Source organism: Monodon monoceros, unplaced genomic scaffold, assembly GCF_005190385.1.
Source record: "Monodon monoceros isolate NGI ecotype Baffin Bay Population unplaced genomic scaffold, NGI_Narwhal_1 Super_Scaffold_3, whole genome shotgun sequence".
NCBI classification, from domain to species: Eukaryota; Metazoa; Chordata; class Mammalia; order Artiodactyla; family Monodontidae; genus Monodon; species Monodon monoceros.
Window position 1 is genome coordinate 76,864,112 of NW_021703780.1, and position 24,152 is coordinate 76,888,263.

At 48.0% G+C, this 24,152-nt stretch overlaps 1 protein-coding gene across 14 annotated transcripts in view; it reads left to right on the forward strand.

Annotated features, from left to right (window-relative positions):
* The window catches only part of ATXN7 (ataxin 7), a 140,206-nt gene that overhangs the window by 99,097 nt on the left and 16,957 nt on the right, over positions 1-24,152 (forward strand). For all 14 annotated transcript variants that reach the window (XM_029243589.1, XM_029243580.1, XM_029243582.1 and 11 more), the window contains 7 exons: positions 6,747-6,996; positions 9,031-9,290; positions 9,762-9,844; positions 14,210-14,475; positions 15,974-16,172; positions 16,510-16,631; positions 20,992-21,955. In XM_029243589.1, the coding sequence (XP_029099422.1) occupies positions 6,747-6,996; positions 9,031-9,290; positions 9,762-9,844; positions 14,210-14,475; positions 15,974-16,172; positions 16,510-16,631; positions 20,992-21,955 (2,144 nt within the window). The remainder of the gene's footprint in view (positions 1-6,746; positions 6,997-9,030; positions 9,291-9,761; positions 9,845-14,209; positions 14,476-15,973; positions 16,173-16,509; positions 16,632-20,991; positions 21,956-24,152) is intronic.

Sequence of the window (24,152 nt, forward strand, 5' to 3'; positions counted from 1 at the left end):
TTTTGCGGTACACGGGCCTCTCACCGCTGTGGCCTCTCCCGTTGCGGAGCACAGGCTCCGGACGTGCAGGCTCAGCGGCCACGGCTCACAGGCCCAGCCGCTCGGCGGCATGTGGGATCCTCCCGGACCGGGGCACGAACCCGTGTCCCCTGCATCGGCAGGCGGACTCTCAACCACTGCGCCACCAGGGAAGCCCCCCCTTATTCATTTTTAATGAATTCTAAACGTTGTTCTTCCGAGCTCTTGACTGAGAAGAGCTTAGTATCTTCCTGGACTGGCATGTAAAGTAAATCTATAAACTAAGTCTCTACCACACTGGGGAAGGTAGAGTAAGTGGTTTTGGTTTGTTCTTCACTGATTTCTGTCTGCTTGGCCTTTCTCACTTGAGTCTGTAACTGGCATTACCTGGACTAACAGGGGGCCTCTGTCTTACTCCCTCTGGAGTTCCCAGTACCTGGTCCACAGTCAGCCGTGGGCTGCAGGCTTTACAACTCTGTTACTTAATCCCAACAGCCCTGCAGGGTAGGATTGACAGATGAAGAGTCTGCCAAAGTAGATAGAGTCAGGTCTTTTCCCAGCGTCACCCAGCTACTTAGTGAGAGAACAAGGGTTTGAACCCACATGTGTCTGACTCCAGCGTTCTTGCCCCTTCACGTGATCTTTTTTCAAAAAAAAAAAAAAAAAAAAAGTTTTTTTGGTTTTACTTTGGATTCTATTCAAGCTGGTTAGTTAATCAAGACTGTGCCCAACAGCCTCTGCTGGGAAGGCAACCAGGACCAGGGCGTGACTGCAAGCATGCATAATGGTGTTGGTCTGTGGGGGCCGGCCAGCCTAATCCTATAGAACAGGTATTTCTGTTATAGGTATAGAACAGGTATAACTGCTCCTCCTCATGGGTTCTTTGTAGAGCATATCCATCTGGGAACTTTCTAAGTGATTCTTTTTAGCCAAGCCAGAAAGACAGCTCTGACTGGCACTTTGTACCAAAATTCAGTCTTCAAACCATCTTTAATGTTTCCCTGCGGGAAAAAAAACAAATGCAACACTGGCTGACACCCATAGCTAATCTTTAGGATAGCAGCTTCCAAAATAGGAAGATTAAATCCACAACAGCCTGGGTTTCCCTTAAACAGATTCTGGATCCCCACCCCAAATTTACCAAAACTCTGTCTTAAACTTGTATGTTCCAACTGTGCCGCCCTTTGTGCTAATAGCCTGCATTTGCGGAGCACTTGGAAAGATGACATATGCCGCAACCCTCACCATCACCCCTCTGCCTGCCTTTGGACCGTGCATTGTGGCCTGCTAATGACACCGCTTAAGGTGGACTGTCATGTGGTCCCGCCTGGGCACTAGAGTCAGCCTGCCTGGGGTTGCATCCTGATCCTGCCTCTTCGCTAGCTGGGTGATGTTGGGCGACTGACCTGAGTCCTTTAAATGCTTGGCCTTCTCATCTGGAAAGTGGGGATCATGGCAATATCTGCTCTGTAGGAAGATGGTTAGGACTAAATGAGGCAATCCCTATACGTTTCGTAGCATGGTGCCTGGTGGGTGGTTTCTGCCCACGGACAGTAGTGACTGCTGTTGTTGCATGTGAGACTTTCCATTAATCAGTTGCTGGGATCATAAAAGATTAGCAAAAGACTTAATAAGATACCAGAAAAGGGCTTGGAGTAAAAACAGTTTTGTGGGCTTTTCCGAGCTGTTAGCCATTCTGCCTGCTCTTGTGTGATGATCATTGAGCGTGGGACAAATTGATTCTATGCTCCCGAGTGATAATAGGCCTTGCATTATTTTGGCATGTGTGAAATTGAGGCCAGAACACCAAATGATCTGTCTCTTTTAAAAGTATGTATTTAATAAACAAGTAAACCATATTTGTTGTAGAAAAATTAAACATTGTGCAGAAGTTTTTCAAAAATAGACCTACAGCCCCAGGGATAACCACTTAAAAAAAGTTTGACAAATATTTTTCTAGATTTTTTTCAAGCATGAATGATTTGAAGTGACAGTGTGCTTTTGACTGCATTTTAGGTTTGTGTCCTAACTTTGACACTTACACATTATAAGTTATCTTTAGTTTTTTATTTCAAAGCAATGTATATGCCTTTAAAAGATCTAATTATTTGCTTTGAACTCCTTTTTGGTTTGTACCTAGGTGTCAACACTTACATATATATTTTTTTAAGCCTCAGCGTGAATCCACAATTATAAGCCCAGTGTTCTTGGTTCCTTTCTATTTTGGAAGACTGAAAGCTGTCCTCTCCCCTGGCCACCTCGGAATCCTACCCTTGCCTGCAGTGGTATCACGTGCTCAAGCCACAAGGGAAGAAAGCCCGATGCATCCATCTCTTGCTCTGTCTCTTTCTCCCTGTCTCTGTTTCCAGATCTGTCTCCGTGGTCCCCCCCCCCCCCCCCCCCCCCCGCACTGCCACACATACACCACACACTCACCCGTATCTGTCCTTCTGTCTCTGCTCTGTCTTTTCACTGTATCTGTGTTTGTCTGTCTGTTGGTCTGCCTGTCTCTCCTGCTTGCTGGAGCCATTCACAGTGCCCTGCTCATTCAGGGACAGAGTGTGCTTTCTCTGGGCTGGTGCCAGACCCTGGAGAGAGGAGTGCTTTGAAAACTCAACTTGGACTCCTCACCAAACCACACTTCAGTTATGCTTAGCATCTGGCCACCAGTTTGTCCACTTAATATAAGGTCCCTAACCCTACCCATAACTTGCCCGTTTCCCTTTTGATCTGGAAACAAACACTTTTTTAAAACTGGAAGCCCAGTTTAAAATCTTAAGAAAAATAGGGGCCCAGTGTGAAAGGTTGGGGAGAGTCCAACTCAACTATAATTTAATTTGTGTTTTCTTCTTTGCTTTCTCGTGAAGGGAAAGCCAAATGCCACCCTTTCCAGAGAATGAGTTACCAGACCATGATGTGAAGGAACAACTTAATTCAGCAGCATGACAAGGATTTGAGCTGGCACTTTTCAGCCAGAATCACAGTTACACACACACACGCACGCACGCACGCAGTCTGTTTCAAGTTCTAGTGAATGAAAGAAGTTCACATGATGGATTGCCATTCTTAGTTTTTAAATAGCTTTTATTGTTGTAGTAGAAAGTACAACTTTTCTGAAATGTTATTGATATATCAGCTGACCTTTAATGTTAGAAAGCTTTCACTCTTGATTTTCTAATGCAAAATCCCATATCAAAGAGTTAATAGACAACTCAGGAAAAAAAAAGCATTAACAGAAGAAAACAGGGAAAGTGGACTATGATGGGGATAGAAAATTGAAAGGACAGGGACTTCCCTGGTGGCCCAGTGGTTAGGACTCCACGGTTGCACTTCAGGGGGCTCTGGTTCAATCCTTGGTCAGGGAACTAAGATCCCACATGCCACTCGGTGCAGCTAAAAAAAAGAGAAAGAAAAAATTGAAAGGGCAGACTGGAAGTTGCAGCCCGTTCTGCCATAAGACAGCACACATTCCTAAGAAATTACTGCATTATGCAAAATGACGTAATAAAAACCATAGGAGACTCATTAGAAAAATGGGATAATGGACACAACACTCAAAACTTCATCAGTGACACCCAGGGAAAGATAGGAACCTAACAAGAATGGTAGCACAGTTTTATGTGTATTAAATGGCTTAAAAATACATAAATATTCATTCTAACATGACAGTTTTCCTTGAAAACAACCTGACATGTGCTTTTGCAGGTAGGTGTCGGAAGGGTTTCAGTTTGTAAGCTATTGTGAAGTGGGAAGGAAGATTATCTGATATCGAGGAAAAGGTGTACCACCAGCTGTGTGGATGGTGTGGCTCCTAAGGTCCATGGTGAACTGAGGTGGATGGTGGATGTTTGGGGGCGGGGCGGGGGGGGGGGGCTGGGCAGGCTGAGGGTGTGAGCTTTTATTCCCACGTGGCTCAGTTTAGCCAGGTGTGGTTTTCTGCATTTACCTAGTGCTTCTTGCAGATGAAATCTTGCAGAAGGAAATACAAAAATTATTTTTGCTCAAATTGTTCCTTAGTAGATCAGTGACTTCGGAATAAGTTTACGTTTTCAAAAGAAGCATTACAAGTGAACTATGTTTAATTCGATTGAGAATTTTCTTTACATCATTTGATATCAGAGAAAATATATCACTTTTACTCTGAGACACCTGCTTGAGAATTCTGATACCCCCCAAATAGTAAAAAGAGTGTATTTCCTAGAAGTCAAAGTTTTGGTTGGAATTTTTCCCCCTCTTTGTACCACAGACATGGTAATTATTCCTTTAGTACACTGCCACTGGGGGTGATTTTTGTGGCTGAACATTTTAATTTAAATATTTAATAATTTTAATGTATATCAGAGATATATATTACACACTTTTGAAACCTGTTGTTTTATAGATGCTATTGTTTTGGAAAACAATAAGAGTTCTGGAAAACACTGAGAGTGGTACCCTGCCTCACAAAGTTGGGCCATCTGAAAACAGATTGGGGGTAGCTTCAGGTTACCCCTGATAGAGGGGCACTACTTACTGGTGATTAAGGGCTGGGGGACAGGAATTCTAACCACCCTGAAATCCTGTACAAGGATTGTTGTGTCCAAAATACCAATGCTGTCCCCGTGAAAGACTGGTGAGTATTAGATTAAGGAGGAGGAAGGAACAGTAGAGTTGATAATTTGAATAAAAGTGTTGAGTAAAAAATAGTATTTTATGTGTCTTTGGTAAGAATGATGAAAATAGTTTGCAGTTGAGGGAAGTTTGGAAAACACTAGTTGAGGACAAGTAGTAGCGGTGAACTTCATTTAACAAACCCTGGTATATAGTGCCACGTGCCTGGCAGTGTTCTCAGTGCCATAGAGATGGTAATTTACTCAGCTGTGGTTAATCGTTCTTGAGGCATTAGCCTCGTCTAGGGTAGGCTCTCACCATTGACTGCGCAGTGGAATCACACAGAAGACCTTGTAAAAGTCTGGATGCCCAGGCCACAGAAAAATCAGAATCAGAATCTTTGAAGGTGGGACTGAGGCATCAGTATTTTTTAAGCTCATTAGATTATGCCGATGTGTAGCCAAGGTTGAGAACCACTGGTCTAGGACCATTTGAAAATCACTGTCTTCATAAGAAGAGCCGTACCAATCGGGCAAATGTTAATTGAAGGCCTGCTCTGTGCTGCCACGCTGCCAGGGGCAGATGACCAAGACAGGAAGCTCCACCATCCAAGGGAGTCGGCAGAACGGGAGACAGATTTTTACAGTCCTGGCTGACAAGTGCTGTTGCTTGAAAGTATATTCAGAGTGTCTTGGGATCACGGAAGAGAAGGAAACTTTTATTTTTTTTAAAGAAAACCTCAGGTGCCAAATTTGGAAAATTATTAAACTTGTTATTTTAGCTTTCCCTCCCTTACACACTACTTTCATATCTGGGGCGGAAAAAAGCAGCAGGCACTTATAAATTACTATCAGTTTAGCCTTCCTAACCTGCTTGTAGCCTTTGTGTGGTCTAGTTGGAGAATTTGAATTCTGCCTGTAGATAGCATAATGATTTTGTCCTGGTGTAGAGCAGGCTCTTTAGTACCTCATACAGCGTCATTGAGCTATTGCCCTTCTGGGAATAAGTCAGCACAGCTTCACAGAGAGTCTCAGGACTGATTTAAAAGGACCTTTGGAAATAAATCCTTTACATGATGGTTGTAGTCAAATTGATTCTAATGTGCTTAATTTAAGAAATACTCATATAGCTTCCGTATTGTGATAAATAAATGTTGGATCACATACATTTTAAAACTTAAGAGTAAAGCAGACGTATTTTAAATTACAAGTTCAACTAAAGGCAACTACTGAAGCTACCAGCTTGAGGTACTTAAGTAGATAAAGTTACTAAGTAATTTACTTGTTTCCGATGGTAACATTCTTCAACAGCTCTCGATTTATTTAGTGTGGGTTGCCTTACTCTGAGAAAACCTGATTCTCTAGTGGATAGACTTACTTTCAGTTAAGCCTGAGTAGTCCTTACTTAACCATGAATTACTTCCTGGTATAAAAAGCAGGCTTAGCTATTTGTGGTATTTTTGTCTTGCACCTGTGGCATCCTATGGTGTGAACAAGAGCTGTGCCATCTGTAGTCAAGTGAGATTATTTAAAAGGGGGGGGGGGCGTTGGGAGTGGGGAGTGAAGTGATTCACTGGAAAATTTCAGCACAGATTCTTAGGGAACGATAAGATAACCCTAGAAACATTCTTATTTGGTGTCATATACTGGTGGGTAGTGACAAAAAAAAAAATTAAGGTACAACTTGTTTCTTAACATTTTGCTGTTTTGAAAATTGGAGAGGTGCTATGCTAGAAAGGAAGAAAGAATTCCGTGCAGTGTCAATTAGCAGAGCTCTGCAGACGAATGAATACTTTTCCCCTCTCTGACTGCAAGTTGCAGTGAGGTTCATTTCTAAAATGCAAAACCCACTCTTCTCAGGGTTAGAATGTCTGTTTCCTAATGGTTGTCTATGTATGATAAACCTCTTCATGCCGAGACGTTTCCTAAGCAGAAGGACCAGTTCCTAGAATCCAGAATAAGTCTGTGGGGTCTAGATAAGCCATTTCTGAAAGCTGCTGAGTTTAATATATTTTCACTTAGTGACACGTATTTGAACCTAAATGTGTTGATTTCCAGGGACTCCCGCAGGGTTCCATTGGAGACTTGCCTGAAACAGTGTCTTCCCCCCCCCCCCGCCCCTTTTGTGTTCCTTTTCAGAAAGAAGACATAGCTCATCCAGCAAGCCTTCTTTGGCCGTTCCTCCCACTTCAGTATTTTCCTTCTTCCCTTCTCTGTCCAAAAGCAAAGGAGGCAGTGGAAGTGGAAGCAGCCGTTCTTCCAGTGGAGGTGTTCTAAGTGCATCCTCGTTAAGTTCCAAGTTGTTGAAATCGCCCAAAGAGAAACTGCAGCTCAGGGGGAACAGGCCAATGCATCCCATTCAGCAAAATAGAGTCCCCCATGGTAGAATGTGAGTATGGCCCAGAGGGTTCTTAAAGCTCACCTGCCAGAAGTGGAACTGTGTACACAAGTAGCATCTGAGAGTGTACGTGGATAATGTGAAAGAGAGCCCACTTTGGGGAAAATTCAAATATATCTTGTTGTTTCTTTTTGTTTCCCTATTATACCTTGGGAGACTTTATAGAGTCATAATAGCAATAATAATACTTATCTGTTGATCCTTTCTTGTGTGCCAGCTATTGAAATTTAGCTAAGTGTATTGTCATTTACTTATCACAACAACCCTTTGAAATAGGTATTGCTGTTATCTCCATTTTCTGGGTAAGGAGAGGGGGAAGCGTGATAAGATTGAAGAACTTTAGCCACGGGCCCCTCAGGTCAAACAGGCCTGGGGTTCAAATCCCGCCTCTATCATTTCCTAGCTGAGGGGCCTGGCCAAGGCCCTGTTTATCTCAGAGTCTGAGATAACGGCCCCTGTGCAGGGTTAGTGGGGGTGGTAGGATTCATGTATTAGACTCAAGCACCTGGCTAGTGTCCGGCCCACAGGAGACCTTAAAGGAACGGATGCTGGTGCCGCCGCTGAGGATGACAGTAGGAATAAAAAGGTGAAGAGATCCCCAGAAGCTGTTCTAGGATTTTCTGGGGCCTGCACAGCAAATAGGGAAGCAGTGCTTCCTCCCACCCCCAGTCTTGGGTTCACATCCAAGCCCTGATGAGGGGAGAGTGGAAGAAGTTCACACTACCAGGCAAGGCCTTGACGAGCTTCCCTGGTGGGCCTGTAGGCTGGCAGGCTCTTTGTGGGTGACATGAGGGAGCAGCCGTGCACTCCTGTGGAAATATATCTTGCCCCATCACGGCATGCTTCGGCCTTGGTGGCAGGTGGCTTTTCCCTGGCCTGCCTCCCTTTCGGAGGGTATGCCACACATCGCAGTCCCAAGGTCTGATAACCTGGTTAATCTTCGGGCAACGGCCAGCACCTGCTCTTGCGCACGGACCTTGCCAGCTGGGAGAGGCCGTGGCATCTTGCAGTGTCTCTGCTGCTCTCGGGCTGTTCCAGGTACAGCTGTTTGGTGCTATTTGTCCTGGTTGTTAAGCCCGCAGCCTCTGCTCATCTGTCAGAAGTGCAAGTACAGGAAGCTTGGCTTTCATTCCTGGAGCTGTCAGAGAGCCAAAGAAAATGCCAGTACAGTGTGTAAGCCATTCGCCCGCTTACCAGCTGTTCGAGCACTGACGCCACTGGGCAAAGTGTATACAACCTCATCAGTCCAAATCTTCTTTATTTGTAGCTGGGCTTTAGACGGGGACCAGGCTAACTGTTAGCTTCGTACCAACATTTGCCACCCAAATGACAGTATCAGTAAGATTCCAGAAAAAAGTCACTTCTTGGTTAGCGATACAGGTATTCAGTGCTCACCAGCTGAGTGTCAGGCACTAAGATTCCAGGCTCCTATAGAGAAACCTTTTTCAGGGACTGGAGAATTACCACTTCACGGACACATCGTATCCTAATTAAACATTGGTCTTCCTCATTGACAGAGGCAGAGAGCCTCTTCTTGGAGATACATTGTTAGGCACATTTGAGTTCTTCCAAGTCCTTAGTGACATTTCTTGGAAATGTTCTCTAATTTCAGTTGTTCTTTTCTCTGCTCACTCATTTTACTTTATTTTGATGGATCATTTCTTAAAAATGACAGCTCTCAAAAGATATCCTCTAAAGGTCCTGCAGTAGTCTTTGGTCCTTTTAGACCTTTTCATATTTTGCTTCTTGCAGGAATTACATTGGGTAACGGGAATGACGATAGACCAGGTAAATTTGATGGTTCCTCTGGAGCTTTCTGCCTCTCCAGAAGGGCTTACAGACTGAGTAAAAGCCTTACTGAGTTTTCTGCGTAGCCCTAACAAATTTTCGTAATGTACCTTTGGGAGCCTAGCTCTGCGTGGTGCACAGGTAGACCCAGGCTCTGCCCTCGTCCCTCTGGCTCACCAGTCACCCTGGGCTGCTGGGGCACTCAGGTGCTGGTGTTCTCACTTCCCCCTACGACAGCATGACGCCCTCTGTCAAAGTGGAAAAGATTCCTCCGAAGATGGATGGCACACTACTGAAATCTGCAGTAGGGCCAGCCTGTCCTGCTGCTGTGAGTTCCTCAGTCAAGCCTGGCCTTAACTGCCCCTCAATACCAAAGCCAACCTTGCCTTCGCCTGGACAGATTCTGAATGGCAAAGGGCTTCCTGCACCGCCTACGCTGGAAAAGAAGTCAGAAGATAACTCCAATAACAGGAAATTTTTAAATAAGAGATTATCAGGTAACTTCACATTTTCTCTCAGTATTCCTTTCTGTATTAATTGGGCATTCCTGGGAGAGCAAATCAACCGTTTTCTGTAAGTCCTTTTTTTAAAACTGGCCAACTTCAGCTTAAGGATGAAGTTCCTTAAGTAGTGTCTTTGAGCTCTTCATTCTTGGTTTTAAAGTGCACGCGTGTGGGTAGGTGACGTAAAAGTCGCTTTCTGGTGGTGTATTCCTAAATGGAGTAATGAGTAATGCTGGCTTAAACAGTCTCTTTCCTGTCATCTGGTGGCGGAAGTCCCCACTCTCTTAGAGATGTCATGGCTTTTTTGTGGCGCTCGTACATTGTGTATTTTATATTTATTGATAATGCGGTAGATTTGCTTCAAGTTATAATTGGTCTGAGATAGGAGAATCTCAGATTTCTCCTATTATTTTCAAAATAAATGAAGCAGCGTTTGACATTGTAATGTCTGTGTGCTTTTGACAGAGAGGGAGTTTGATCCTGACATCCACTGTGGGGTCATCGATCTCGACACCAAGAAGCCCTGCACCCGATCTTTGACATGCAAGGTAGGGGGGCTCCTGGGCAGAGCCCGATGCTCCAGGAAGCTTGGGGACCTGGGCTGCACAGCACTGCGCCCCAAGCGTCTCTCACTCACAGGGCATCTGCTCTGAGGATTGTTCTGAATTTTTAAGTGGGGGAATGACTCCGTTTTGATGAAGAACGCCTCAAGTTCAGAAAACGTGGAGCCTGTTGTTATAAACTGCTATCTTAAGAGGGGTTTTGCCTTCAGTGAGCCTTACTGTATGCAGGGGAATGGTGTTTTTTCCCTAATCAATCTGTTATTTTCAAAGCCTTTTAATATTTCCTCATAGAAATTTAATTTGAGAGGCTCCCCTTTACTGTGGTTTAAATTGTACTGACTTGGAATGAGTCCAGACATTTCCTTTGCATATATGTGAATATTCTTAAAATGTTTGTGTTATCTCTGGTTCTTCAGTTTTACAGCTACTTTAAAAATATCTGTGACTTTGAGATAGCTTTATTTTTTTAGTTCTAAAAAAATTACTAGGTACCACATAATCTAATGTATATGTAAAACCCAAGAAAATGTAAAGATTCCCCCTTTCTATCCTGAGTTTTCCTTTGAAATGCCAGTATGCTAGTGAGAAGGCGGTATATTTGCTATAAAATAAGGGTTGACATGGGGGTGGCCTCTGGCTTCAGTAGACCCCCTTCATAAATGAGCATATATGCTTATGTCCCCAGCCACCGTGCAGAAGGGTTCAAAAAGTATTAAGAATCATTGCCTTGAAGTAATTTTAAAACACTTGTTTGGAGGAGGAGGAGGTTAAAAATTATAAAAATTAGTGTCGTTCTCTAAAAATTAATAAAATTTTTGATGTATTATTTTAAGTTTTACCAAAGATGATGTTTGAATAAAGAAATCCAGACTCCACTCCAGCCCTAAACAGTAGAGGAATGTTAAAATCTTCAGAGACGGGAAATGTTATTTCTCGGTAGTTCTTATTTTAATTTCAATTTCTAATTTAATTTTAGCGTGTGGATTTTATCTTGCAACAATGGTACTGAATCTTGTGAGGAACTAGGTTGGTCAAAAGCACCTTTAAATACCTAATTTTTAAAGAATTATGGATTCTCTTCCCAGAGGAAGACATATATACACATATGTATTCTGAATTTTGCATTTTATTTCAGAGGTAGATGGTCATCCCCACTCCAATTGCACCATTGAATCTCTAGGTTAAAAACTCCTCAGGACAGATTGCTTTGTTTTATATAATATTAACTGAACACATCGAGTGGTGCGTTGTTTGACGGTAGCCAGTTGAGCTCTGTAGAATCATGTCCTGTTCAGCTGCCCCTGAGGGAACTTGTGAGTGTGTGCCTCAGCCCTGCTCCACGCCATGTCACACTGCCAACCCCTCTCTGCTCTCTTCCTGCCTACCTGGCTCTCAGAAACATAGATTTCTCAGTATTGTGATACCTGTGGTCAATGAAGGATGCTTGCTTTACCCAGGGTGCTCTTTTTTAATCGTCTGTGAGGCATGCTGGTGGACCAAAAGCTTTATCAACTCCGAATCCGCAAGGAATTTGACCAGCCTTCTTCCTGAACCTTCACTGGCTTTGTGTCGATCCTGCATGTTTCTCGCTTCTTCCTTTTCAAGTCGTGTGTGCTCTCCATGCGTCCTGTTAAGGGTGTCATTGCCATCTGTAGCAGGGTGCTAAGCCTGTCTTTGCGTTGGTATGCATCTCCATCCAGGCATGCCGTGAGTTCGGCATAGAGCTGGCAGAACGTGCAGCATTGTGGCTGGCCTGCACTTGCACAGAACACCCTTACTTTCTTCCCGTGTTCTGTTTGTCAGTGCTTCTCCCTCTCCTTGCCTCCGTTGCAGCCCGAATCCATTCAGCGGCGGGCCAGTAAACGCACTGGAATGCTTGACATGCAAGCGGCGGGTCTTGCGTGTCAAAGGACCCAGCTGAATGTCCCCCACGCTGCTGCCCAGATCTCTCCTGTCTTAGACTGAGGACGTTGTCCGTTCTCTTAGCTGTCAGGACATCTGCTGCTGCCCACTCCTGTCCCTGTGTCGTCTGCCTGCCACCCTCACTGTCCCCTCCTCACTTCCTCATCTGTCCAGTGTTCTGTTCTGTGTCCTCTGTGCCTTCCATGCAAGTAGATGTGGGTTCCTCTCAGGGTAGGAGCATTTACTGCACACGTCTGCGGGCACAGACCTCCTTCTGGGCCTCAGAGGATACAGGCTTGAACAAAATCAAGGCGTGGCTCCTGCCCTTTTGGGGCTTACAGTCTAATGGAAGAGATGAAGATTAACTTGGTAATGACTCGAGTAACTGTAAAAGTTACCACTGAGGGGTAATAAAAAAAAGAGAGTCCTGTGTAATGACAGCCTTCACTAGGGGAACTGAGTCAGGGAAGGCTCCTTTGCTGTGGGAATACTGGGCTGAAATCCATATGATTTGTCTGGGCAGAAAGGGGTGGGAGAGGCAGACGAGACAGCCTTTGTGAAGGCTCTGGGACGGGGCAGAACAAACAGCTTAGGGTGTGAAAGGCAGCCAGGAGGGGGAGGCGGCACCTGGTGCCAGAGGAGCAGGGGGCAGGGGTGTTAGAGCGCGCGGGGCCCCGGGCCTCATACAGCTGCTCTTTATCCTTCGCGCCTTGGGCAGCCCCCCACAGAGTTTTGGTGGGGAGGAGGGGGCATCAGGGTTGCGGCTGGAAGATTCTTCAGAGCTCAGGGCAAATGCTATGTACTCTTCAAACCAAGCTGGGAAAATACTGATCGTCTCTGCCTACTTTCTTCACTTGGTCTTTCCGCGTCTTCTAAGCACCAGGGGACACGCAAAGGTGAGGAGAGGCTTCTGTGTCATCTGTCTGGAGAGACAGGCAGGTGGACCCCCGGTGACGTTGTATATTCGTTTGTTCATTCAACATGTATTGGGGGGCCATTATTTTTATCTGGTTTTTGTTTGAAGCGTTTATGGCGTGCCAGGTGCTGTACTAGGTGTTGGTACAGCACTGAACAAAACAAAGGTCCTTGTCTTCATTTAGGGTTACTTTCTTGTGGATATATTACATATTAAAGAAAACCAAGTAAAATCTTAAAAAGAACCTCAACACAGTTTTGTAACTGTCTGTGCCAGGTGAGATTTTGGGCGAACATAGTTTGCAGTGTATGTGGTACGGACGTAGATTATGTTATTGAACCGCAAAAGAGAATTAGAAGCCTAACTCCCCTTAAAATCCCTTAAATTGTAGCGAAAATGTAAGCCTGTAGAGCAATACATTTGTATAATGTGTGTATAATGAACACACAGAAAGTATCATTTGTAGTATTGCTGTAACATAGAAGAGGGAAGGATTTATGTAGATGAACGCATATTTGGGAGGTGTGATTTGGCGCTGCTGTGGTTAGCGGCTCCTTGCATTTTTTTCTTTACAGACGGAGGCCCTAAGCAGTATGGAGTGGTCAGGTTTACTGGACCCTTCTTCTTCTCGAGTAATTTCACATTTCTCAACAATGACCGTTTTGGGGAGGTCCAAGAGGGAGGGGATCTAGGTGTACATGTAGCTGATTCACTTCATTGTACAGCAGAAACTAACACAACATTGTAAAGCAGTTATACTCCAGTAAAAAGAATGTGACCATTTTTAAATTCTGAGGTTAGACATTGTCTCTGGATCCAAAAATCCTATCCCGTTTTCTTGATTCCCATAGGGAGTGTCTTTCGATAGGGACTCAGATGCTGGTTTGCGTCTTCTCCTGTGCACAGCCTGTCTTCTTTTGGCCTCCTACTCTTTAATCCGCCCAGGACTCCCTCGGCCTGTCTCCAGGATGCTGTGAGCCCCTTTCTCTCTGTATGGCATTGTCACAGGAAGAAAGAAACAGTTGTGTTTAATTTTTACTCTCTGGCAGTTAGTGAAAGAAGACTTTGTGATACGTATTTTATGGAATAAGTGCGTCTCCCCTGTTAACATTCAAAACTCTAAATGGCCCAAAGGGGGCTTTTCTAGCGGAGTTGGTAACAGCTCCGATCAATGAATGGTTCCTGTCACACAAAACACGAGGACCTGTTACCTGTTTGTATCTACTGTTTGCCCCTCAGTCACATACCTGGTGGCATGGTTATTTAACATTTCTTCTTTCTTCTGGTGGAAATAATATCACCAGGTTCTTATACATTTGGAGGCTGGAATATCTGCTTCTAACTATTAGGAAAAAAAAATCATACTCAAGATTTTTAGCCTATCAGATGCTGAGCAGCCTTTGATTAAGCTAATGCTCCAAATTGCTTTTTTATTGGCATTGGTATTTTTCGATGTATGGCAGAAAAAATGATTACTGCGATTCCTCCATTTCTGGTTGTTTGTTTTTGTTGTTGTTGTTTTTGGTCTGTAGACACATTCCTTAACCCAGCGGAGGGCTGTCCAGGGTAGAAGAAAACGATTCGATGTGTTGTTAGCCGAGCACAAAAACAAAACCAGGGAAAAGGAATCGATTCGCCATCCGGACTCTCAGCAGCCAACGCAGCCTCTCAGGGACCCGCATCCCACTCCTCCTAGAACTTCACAGGAGCCACACCAAAACTCTCACGGAGTGATTCCTTCCGAATCAAAGCCTTTTGTAGCTAGTAAACCTAAACCTCACACCCCCAGTCTTCCAAGGTAAGCCCCGTCCAACAGCTCTCTCTCCCTCTTTCAGAGAACAGACGTGCAGACTGTAGAGCTCCGGTGCATCGTGATGTCGAGGACAGACATCAGGCTCGCTGCGAGAAGAGATGTTTCTCTAATGGGGTTTTACTTTAAGAAAAACAAACGTTCATCACTGAGTTTCAACCAGGGCTGTTTGTGGCCAAATGCAAGCAGCAGAGTAAAGCTAGAATTACCTGTTCTGCCCTTGCTCAGCGTTCGGTGTCTCCTGACCCTGCTGAGTAGGGCTGCGGCCCGGGTCCTGCCCGCAAGTTAGTGATGGGAACATTTCACATGGCTTTGGCAGCCATTTCCCATCCATTTGTCTCGCTTCTTGCAAAACACAGCAGTTGGGATTCTTGCTGGGGGTAGGCATTCAGCCTGCGTCTTTACAGCATCCATTTACAGCGTGTTTTTTCATTCATTCATTTGGGACTCTGGCCTGAGCGTGTAGGAGTCATTTGAGCTGTGTAGTGAGCAGCAGGTCAGAACTTAGACACATCCCTTGGAGACAGTGATGGTGGGCTGAATATATGTGTGTGCGTGCTTGTATATTTAACCCAGTTGAAGTAAAGGACTTTGTACCCGCTTTCCAGAAAGAAGGGAAAAAGAAAGGCATAGAGAACGAGGGTTTTGAGTCTGGGCCGAGGGCTTGTGCTTAGGAATGTGCCAACCCTTGGGGTGCTCTTGCTTAATTAACCTTTTATCCTCACGTGTCTGATTCTTGAAGTGGTCACATGAGGCGTGGAAGTGCCTCCGTCTTGGAAACCTGAGAGTGCCCGTGAGCCTGTCCCCACATGGGCCCCCTGGTTTCCGAACAGCACGGTTGGAGGAGTGATCAGAGGAGGTGCCCGAGAATGTGGCCAGGCCCAGGCTGTCGATTCCTTTGCAAGTCCTTTCTTTGGCCAATTTCATTAAAGTTTTTCCATCTATTAAAAAATAGGCTTAAGTCTAGAAACACCAGGCCTTTATGTGTGTTGGAAAAGCACACTGCTGTCCTTGAGTTACACACTCTATATTACCCACATAAAATGGTAAAGCTACCTTCTTTTATCACCTCCTGTCCCTCTTAGGTTATTTTCGAGCACGTTACCAATTACCTCATTGATTGCCTTAGTAACCCAGTTCCAGGTGAAATTTGAAGAGGAATCAAAGAAAGAATTCTCTTAAACTCCACATGTATTTCGCCTTCTTTGGGGAGAATAGGAGGCGGGCCAGGTGGCTGTGGAATAGAGAAGTGGTTATAAGTTACTTTGGTTAGACTGGGCAGACAGCTGCATTTGACATCGCGCAGTTCGGGAGAGAGGACCCTTCACTCCCAGGCCCCCCGGATCAGCATCTGTGTCCCTAGTGCTAGTGGTGGAGCCCAGACCTCCCCTGATGGTTTTGGAGACATTGTTGTATCTGAGTTAAGGCGGCTGATTCCCAGACATGTGATGTGATCTGATCAGTGCTGCACTTTCTACTCACCAAGGCCTCCAGGCTGCCCTGCTCAGCAAGGTGGGAGTGCCCCCATTGACCCTCCTCCAGTCCATGAATCTCCACACCCTCCCCTGCCTGCCACTGAGCCAGCTTCTCGGTTATCCAGTGAGGAGGGAGAAGGCGATGACAAAGAAGAGTCTGTTGAAAAACTGGACTGTCATTATTCAGGTCATCACCCTCAGCCAGCATCTGTAAGTTCCACATCCGCCCCCGCGCCAACCCTCCCCACGCCGCAGGGACGGGGCACTGCAGGGGGGGTGCGGCGGGGACCCAGGCATGCCCTCCGGTCCGTGTGGGGTGAGGTCAAGGTGCGAGTGCAGCTCAGAGCAGGGCGCCCCGAGGCGGCATGCACTCGGTCGGGCGCGTCTCCTGCTCTTTCCGTTCTCTTCCATGACACTCAGGGCCAGGCGTTGTCACACGCGCGCTTCACAGCCCTCGGTGCTCAGTAAGCGCCGTCTGTCCTGGCCTCTTCCCGGGCCGCACGCCCTCGGAGTTAGCGAGTCCGAGCGTGTGCTCTCTCTCTTGCAGTTTTGCACATTCGGGAGCCGGCAGATTGGAAGAGGCTATTACGTGTTTGACTCCAGGTGGAACCGGCTTCGCTGCGCCCTCAGCCTCATGGTGGAGAAGCATCTGAACGCGCAGCTGTGGAAGTGAGTGCCCGTCCCCCCACCTCTGTGGGCGGCTGACGCGTCAGGGCCGCGTCCTCTTTGTTTCTTACGGGGCTGATTTAAGGAAGGTAGTGGTCTCTGAGATGAACACATGGCCTTTGACCAGCGCTGGAGGAAGGGCCCTCATCATTCATCCACTCGCTCTCGGAGCAAATGTGTCTTGTTCTCGGTGCTGGGGTTTCAGGCCGAGGGACTCCCAGATGGACAGAGCTCACATTCTAGGTCGGGGAGAAATGCGAAAGCCAGTCAACAGAACATAGAGCTCGTAGCTTGTCGTAAGGGAGAGAACAGAAACGCTAATAACCTGTAGCGCTTACTGAGACTACTGTAGGCCAGGCACCTTAGCAAGTACAGTTTTCACACCTTGCTGTGTCAGGTGGCCTGGATTATTCCTGTTTTACAGGTAATGAAACTGAGCAAGGTCACACAGAACGTTAGAGGTAGAGCCAGGGTTTGCACCCACCTAAGAGCTGAGATGGGAAAATAACAGGATGGAGGGATTCATGGAGAGCCTGTCTTAAGGGGCCCTTGAACTGAGATGAATGGATGAGAGAGAGCAGCCGTGGGGCTGGCGGGGAGGAGTGGGTTCCAGGCAAGGAGAACCGTATGTGCAAAGGTCTTGAGTCAGAAAAGAACGTGGCTTGTTTGAGAAAGAGCAAGAACGCTCCTGGAACAAGAGGGGATCCGAGAGGTCAGGTGACACTGAAATTGATTGAGGGCACTGAGGAGCTGCTGAGGGCTTTAGGGAAAGGAGCCATTTGCTCTGGTTTACAGTTGAAAGTAAGATGATCATCTCGTGTGGCCTTATGCACGCCGTTTCCCCAACAATTTTAAGTGGAAGAACAGTTCCATGGCCCGAAAGGTTTATTAGCTCAGCCTTTCCTAAAGTAAAATAGTTTTTGTTACTGCAGGACTTCTCAAAGCCTTTAATGGGCACGGTCCGTCGTAACTCTCAAAGCAGAGGATATCGTGTATAATGCGGACTGTCTCCCAGGCTCTTTTGACCTGGGAAACTCTTTTAGGGGAGCATCCTGGGGACTAGCGTTTGGTGGAACCTACTTCGGGAAGCACTGAGCTTTGCTAAAGGGGGCTGTCCGATAATACTTAGTCATCCCAAACCCTCCATTTGGGTGTCATTTACTAGTGCCTCCCTGAGTGGACTCTGCGAGTACATCTATTTTTGCCTCTCTGCTTTGCTTGCCTGATATAGTCAGAGGGAGCTGTCAGAGACCTCGGGTAGTCCAAAATCCAGAGAACCATCCCCATGCTCATTGATAGGACTTGCACTTGTTCACGGTGAAGACCAGCCCCGCAGCAGTGTTGCTCTGCTTTATTTCACGTTTCTTCCTGGTTCTTCCTAGGTAAGAACCTTTCTGAAGGAACAGTGTTCTGAACCACAGACAGACTTGGGCCATGGTTTGCTGGGATTCTTTGGGGGGTGGCCTCACATCAGAAAACTTTAAGATGCATGAAATCTCAGCTTCTTACTGGTGGGACCTGGAGAGCTCATTGAGCTCACAGAACTATGGGTTTAATGTACTCCTAAGGGTTTAGAAGGGTCTTCAGAATTTTTATCCCCGTTATATTGGTAGGTGGTTTATGGCCAGTGGTTTGGGTTGAGAGAGTTTCGGTTCCTAATGGCTTGTGTTGGAGAGGTTTTCTTCCTTGTGCTCTGAACCTCTGAAGAAGCAGGATCCTGAAGTTGACTCCACTGTCTGTCTCTCTCTGTTCTGTCAGAGGCTCACTGCCTTATCCGTCACTTGCTCCCATCGAGGAGGAAACCGCTCTTTCTGTTAACGTGACCTTTGGTTTTGAAAAAGTCAATTCGGTAGAGACAGACGGGCCACTCAGTGATGAGCTGGCACACGGGCCTGGGGCAGGTAGGAGCTTGAAGAGAGGTGCCAGGCCAGGTGCTTGAGGGAGTAAATGCTGCCGACAGGGGAGTGAGGGGAGCCTGGTGCAGGCCACCCCTGAGATTTGCCGGGAGTGGCTCGGCACTTCTCAACCAGAAGAGAGCTCTTCTTCAGGTGGCATCTTTGAGGCACTCAAGGAAAGTCTTGAGGTCGGCCAGGTCCCGTCCTACTGGCTCAGCCGAAAGTCCTCCCTTGTGCAAATAGCCCCGGCAGCACTCTTCTCAGCCCCTTACCCTTGAGTTACTGTGGTTAACTTCGGGATAAGTGGAGGTGCCATTTGAGCCTGGCAGTGAAGTACGTTATCTTCAGTGTGTGGAGTCTCTGGGCAGCAGTGAAAGTAGACTAGCTCTTCCTCTGGAGCATGGCCACGACCCGAAAGGCGGTTTGCAAGCTCCTGTGAGCTCTGTCCGCTGCTTGCGTGCTGTGACTGGGGACGACTATTGCACTCTCCCTAAGGAGGGGCTGGGATGGCTGTCAAAAGTTTTGTGGTTTGGGTTTTCCTTTTTCTAATTAATTTTTTAGATTGGTAATAAAGTCACTTGGTTAAAAAAGGAAACATGAATATAAAGAGGCATAACAGTGAAAAGTTTTAGTTCCCCTGGCCCCCATACTCCTCTGTTTTCTACCCACTCCTCACAGACAGAAGCAGTTTTATCGGTTGCTTGTGTCTCTGAGTTCATGTGTGCAAACACAGGTCAGTATGACCGCCTCTTCTTTTTTTGTCTCTTCTTTGTGCAGAAGGTAAGAAATGACTTAAAAGAGCTTTTTTAAGAGAAACCGGCCATATCATCCAGAGAGGTCCACATCCCTGCCCCTGTGGAAGCCTTTCCTTTTCACAGGATTTGGTTGTAGCAGCCTGGCCCTTAGGCCCGTCTTCCTAAGCCACCTGGTGGCTATGAGAAGCCACTGCGCCCAGGGAGCCGGAGCCCCTGTGCTGCGTTTCGAGCAGAGCTTCTCACAGGTGCCGTTGCCCTGGGGATCTTGTTGAGATACACACCACGATGAAGGAGGTCTGGGGTGAGGCCCAGGGACTCAGCATCTCTAGTAAGCCTCTCAGGTAATGTCAGTGCTTATCCTTCGTGAGTAGCATGGGGGTAGAGGCCGGCTTCTCAACCTTGGCTGGAGTCTCCTGGAGAGATTTGGAACTTACTAACGCCTGGACCCCACCCCGAGATTCTGGTGTGGCCCGTCTGGGTGTGGCCTGAACTCCACAGGTGATTCTGATGTGCAGACACAGTTGGGAAGCACTGACTTAGGGCCAGAGCCACGCTTTTGAGTGGGAGTTTTAAGACTGGGGCGCACACTTGCAGTTGTTGATTCTGTTTATTAATAACTATAGTCCTTCTCAAAACGCATGTGGAAGCCCTTGGGCAGCAGTCTAGGCCAGCGCTCTCACTTGAAGGATGAGGAACCCGGCCCCCGCTGGTACGGCGCCCGGATCAGCCAGAGCTGCCCGTGGAGGCCGGGAGCCGCGCAGTCTTGGCACTTGGCTTCCAGTCAGGCCGTTTGCTGTTTTGCCATCTCAGTGTTCATTATGCCACAGGGGTTTCTGAGATTTTGGCGCCGTCACATTTTAAAAAATCGGAGCTAAAATAAAAGCCGGGGTGAGGGCGGCGGGGTGGGGGGGTTCTTCCTGGTTTGACTGTTTGAATACATACTTTACCCAAATATTATAGACAGAATACACTGTTAGCGCACCGTGACCAGAAGTCCCCCTGAGATTTGGGGGCTTTGTTCCCTTGTACAGGCACGTACAGGCGCTCAGGCCAGTAGCTGGGACCTAGCAGTTGTTATTAACTAGCTGTGCCCTTCCTTTTTCCTCGTTCTTTCATGAGTTGTCTCAGCGTTTGAGCGCCTTCTGTGTGCCAGGCACCGTGCTGGATGGACAGTGGTAAATCAGCTGTGGATCGCTCCGTCTGCGGAGATGCTAGACAGTGATCATCGGTCACACGTTAAAACTGCCAGAGTCTTCCAGAGTCTGGGAACAGGGGCAGTGCGGGAACGAAGCGAGTCAGGACGGTCAGGGCAGCTTTCCTAAGAAAGTGATGATGGGGGCTGAAGCGGAAGTTGGGGTGAGAGTGCTGTAGGCAGAAGATACCCAGGGTCTCGCTTCACGGCCCGTTCTCGGAACTGAAGGAAGATCAGTAGCCAGGATCACGGAGTTCGGGGTGCCGGATGGGAGGGTGCGGGGTACGTGCCTGCGGCTGCAGCACCGGTGAGGTGCACGGCCTTACAGGCCGTTGTTCTCAGAGCGCAGGAAGCCATTAAGAATTTGAAGGGGAAAAGTGACCCTCTGTGTGGCCCAGCATCTCAGCGCGATCCCTGTGACCAAGGGGTGTGTTCAGTGCCAGAGGTGAAGGGGGTGTCCTTCTGAAAATTTCCACGAAGGGCAGTGGTGGACGTTGCTCAGGCCCTCTTTTGTTTCGCAGGAAGATCCCGCCAGTGCCCAGTACCGCATTGCCCGTCTCCACGCGTGTTCCTCACCGGACAAACTCTGTGCCGACATCACACTGTGGGGTCAGCTGCCTGGCGGCAGCCACCGTATCTCCCTCCCCTGCCCCGCTCTCGTCCTCCTGCATCTCCCCCAGTAGCAAGTCGGTACCAGCTCATGGAACCACACTGAACGCACAGCCCGCCGCCTCCGGGGCCGTGGATCCCGCGTGCAGCATGCAGTCCAGACAGGTGTCCTCCTCCTCGCCCTCCCCCTGCACGCCCTCCGGCCTGTCCTGCGTGCCCTCCTCCCCCATGGCCAGGAAACCTCAGAAGTTGAAATCTAGCAAGTCTTTAAGGCCCAAGGAGCCTTCTGGTAACAGCACTAACTGTCACCACGCGAGTAGCAGTGCCGGCAGCGGCGGCTCAGGAAAGAAACGCAAAAACACTTCCCCGCTGGTAGTCCCCTCCCCCTCCCCCTCTTCTCATTCCATGGAGTCTTTTAGGAAAAACTGTGTGGCTCACCCTGGGCCTCCCCACCCCACGGCGGTCGCCTCTCCCCACGGCATCGGCCTCAACTGCGTGGCCGGCAAAGCGAACTCAGTGAGCGGCCGGCACGAGCAGCCCGGGCGGGGCGCCCCCGGCGGGAGCCCCGGCGAGTCCATCAAGAGGATGAGCGTGATGGTGAACAGCGGCGACTCCACACTCTCCCTTGGCCCCTTCGTGCACCAGGCCGGCGAGCTGCCCGTCAGCTCTCACGGCGCCTGCTCCCACCCGCACACTCCTCTGGACAAGCTCCTAGGCAAGAAAAGAAAGTGCTCGCCCGGCTCGAGCGGCATCAACAGCAGCAGCGGCAGGCCCACCAAGGTGGCCAAACTGCCGGCCCTGAACAACGTCCACGTGAAGCACGCGGGCCCCAGCCCGGGGCCGCCAGGACTGGCAAACAGCTCCCTCCTGCATCAGGTAGGACAGGGCCTGGGAGCCCCGTGGGGAGGCCCGTGGCCCCTCCCTTGAGATCTTTCGTCAGCTCGGAGATCTGTGTGGTCGGGTTGGTGGGTTTGCCTAAAAGCCAATGCCCGGCTTCATGGGGTCTTTTAAGAAAAGGACGAGTTGATGGCCGGACGGAGGTCAAACAGGCTCCTCTCTGCCTGACTCTGTGATGACTCGGAGGACGCTCCTGGGTGAGGAGGCCACGACAAGTGCGTTTCGGCAGCAAGTGCTGCGGACACGGTCTCGTGCGTGACGGCAGACCCCTCCCCGAGGCCGGCGGGCCGTGTTTCCCGGAGGGCAGTCCTTCAGTGTGTTTTTCTGAAGAAAGCTGGGCTAAAATCAAACTGATTTAGAAAGGGATGATTTAAATTTGAAAGAGACCGTTTAATATTTTTCCCATCAAAGAATTTCAGAATTTTAATTTCCTTGTTAATTCTCTCCCTGTTTTTCCTCCTCCCTGTTTTCCGAGGAGGCAGGAAAACAGCATTTACTGTGGGCAGAGCAGAAGATTAAAATCTTGTTTAAGTTAACAGATTGAAAAAAATCTGAACGTGACCCACTTGTAGAGAAGGGCTCTCTGGCCTTCGGATTCATTGCTGACCATGGCTTTCTCGGGCGCTACCTTGTCTTTTCCCCACTCTTCCCCCTGCTGCTGTTTCCTCCTGGCCTTCCCTTCTGTGGCCGCTTCCTCCAGCTTCCTTTCTCGCCTGTCCAGGTCCTCTCTCATCTTGTTATTTCATTCAGCAGGATACCTCCTGTCCTTGCTTACAAGCAGGAATTTCAGCGGTGTCACCCCCAGAGCCCTACTTTAAAATGTGAGCCTCTTTTTTGTTTTGTTTTGTTTTTTTCCCTTCCTCATCTTCAAAACTGAACTTAAATGCCAGGCTAGAACTTTTCCAGAAAATACCAAGAAGTTTGTTCAAGTGATAGAAGTTTCCCTCCAATATCTGTGTGAATTAATACTCAGTGCCAAAGGTATGGGGACAATAATTACGCACAAATTTAGGTAGCAGCTGCTTCAGTTCTCTCTGAGCCACAAATACATATGGGCTTATTCGTGTGTTGTTTGGGCCTCTTTGAACAGGGGTTCCTGGACAAGTGAAACCTTCTTGATTTGTAGTTATTCCTTCTAGTTTAACGATAAGCATAAAAACGCAGTGCACACACTGTAAGAATCCATCCCTTAATAACTCCCTTCTGGGTGTAGTTTCCTGATGCACATGAATCCCAGGAGGGGTGTCCCAGTGCCTCGGGATGCCCACGCCAGTGTCACTGAGCACGCCGTCTTCACGTAGACGCCGCTGCGGACCTTACTGCCCGCCAGTGTCAGAAGGCGAGGAAGAGGCAGGGCGGGTGCGGCCGGGAGTGACAGTGTCTGTGGGGATTGGGGGAGCGGGAGTCTCGTCTACACAGAGCAGCTGCTCCCAGACGCTTGTTACCAGTTGCAAAGAGAAACTGCTGATCTGGACTTGCGTGAGAAATTTGACCATTTTCTAAAGCTCTGTAGTTTTTCCTTTTGTTTTGATCTGGTGAAGCCCACACGTTTGCCAGCGAAGTTTGGCTCATGAGCTGCCAGTTTGCCACCTCTGATTTCCACCGTCTGGCGGGGGGTGGGGGTGGGGACTGTGTCCCACTAGGACAAACAGCCTAAGTTTGGGTTCTTTTCCTCAAAAGCAGTTTCGTGTTAAGTTTGTATTTGAGAAAGATTGCCTCTGCAGTGGCATACTTTCTGTTATGCTGCACAAATTCTAGGGGGGCCCATGGCTACAGAGCAGAGGATGGATGAACCTTGCGTAGTTTTACGTCTGTGATCATTTATCTGCAAGAGGGATCCTGTAGCTTTCTTCAGACTATGAAAGGGACCCATGACTGCAAATGCTGTAAAGAAGGCTGCTGCTTAGACCAGCAGGGACCTGAGCTCGCTGTCCTCCACGGAGCTGATTCTAAAGCCGAGATAACTGAACCGGTTGGAGTCCCCTCAACAACGGAATCAGTGGGACCTGCTGGGGAGCCTAGGAGATGGGGCTGGGTGTGAGCCCAGCCCCCGAGTTGATTCTTGGGCTCTGCCACCAAGGACCTAAAAATAGCTCACTGTGGGACTGTGAAGGCCAGAGTCCCCTCTCCCCGCCTCAGCACGGCCTTGGGTGTGAGTTTTCACACCTGTGTGGTG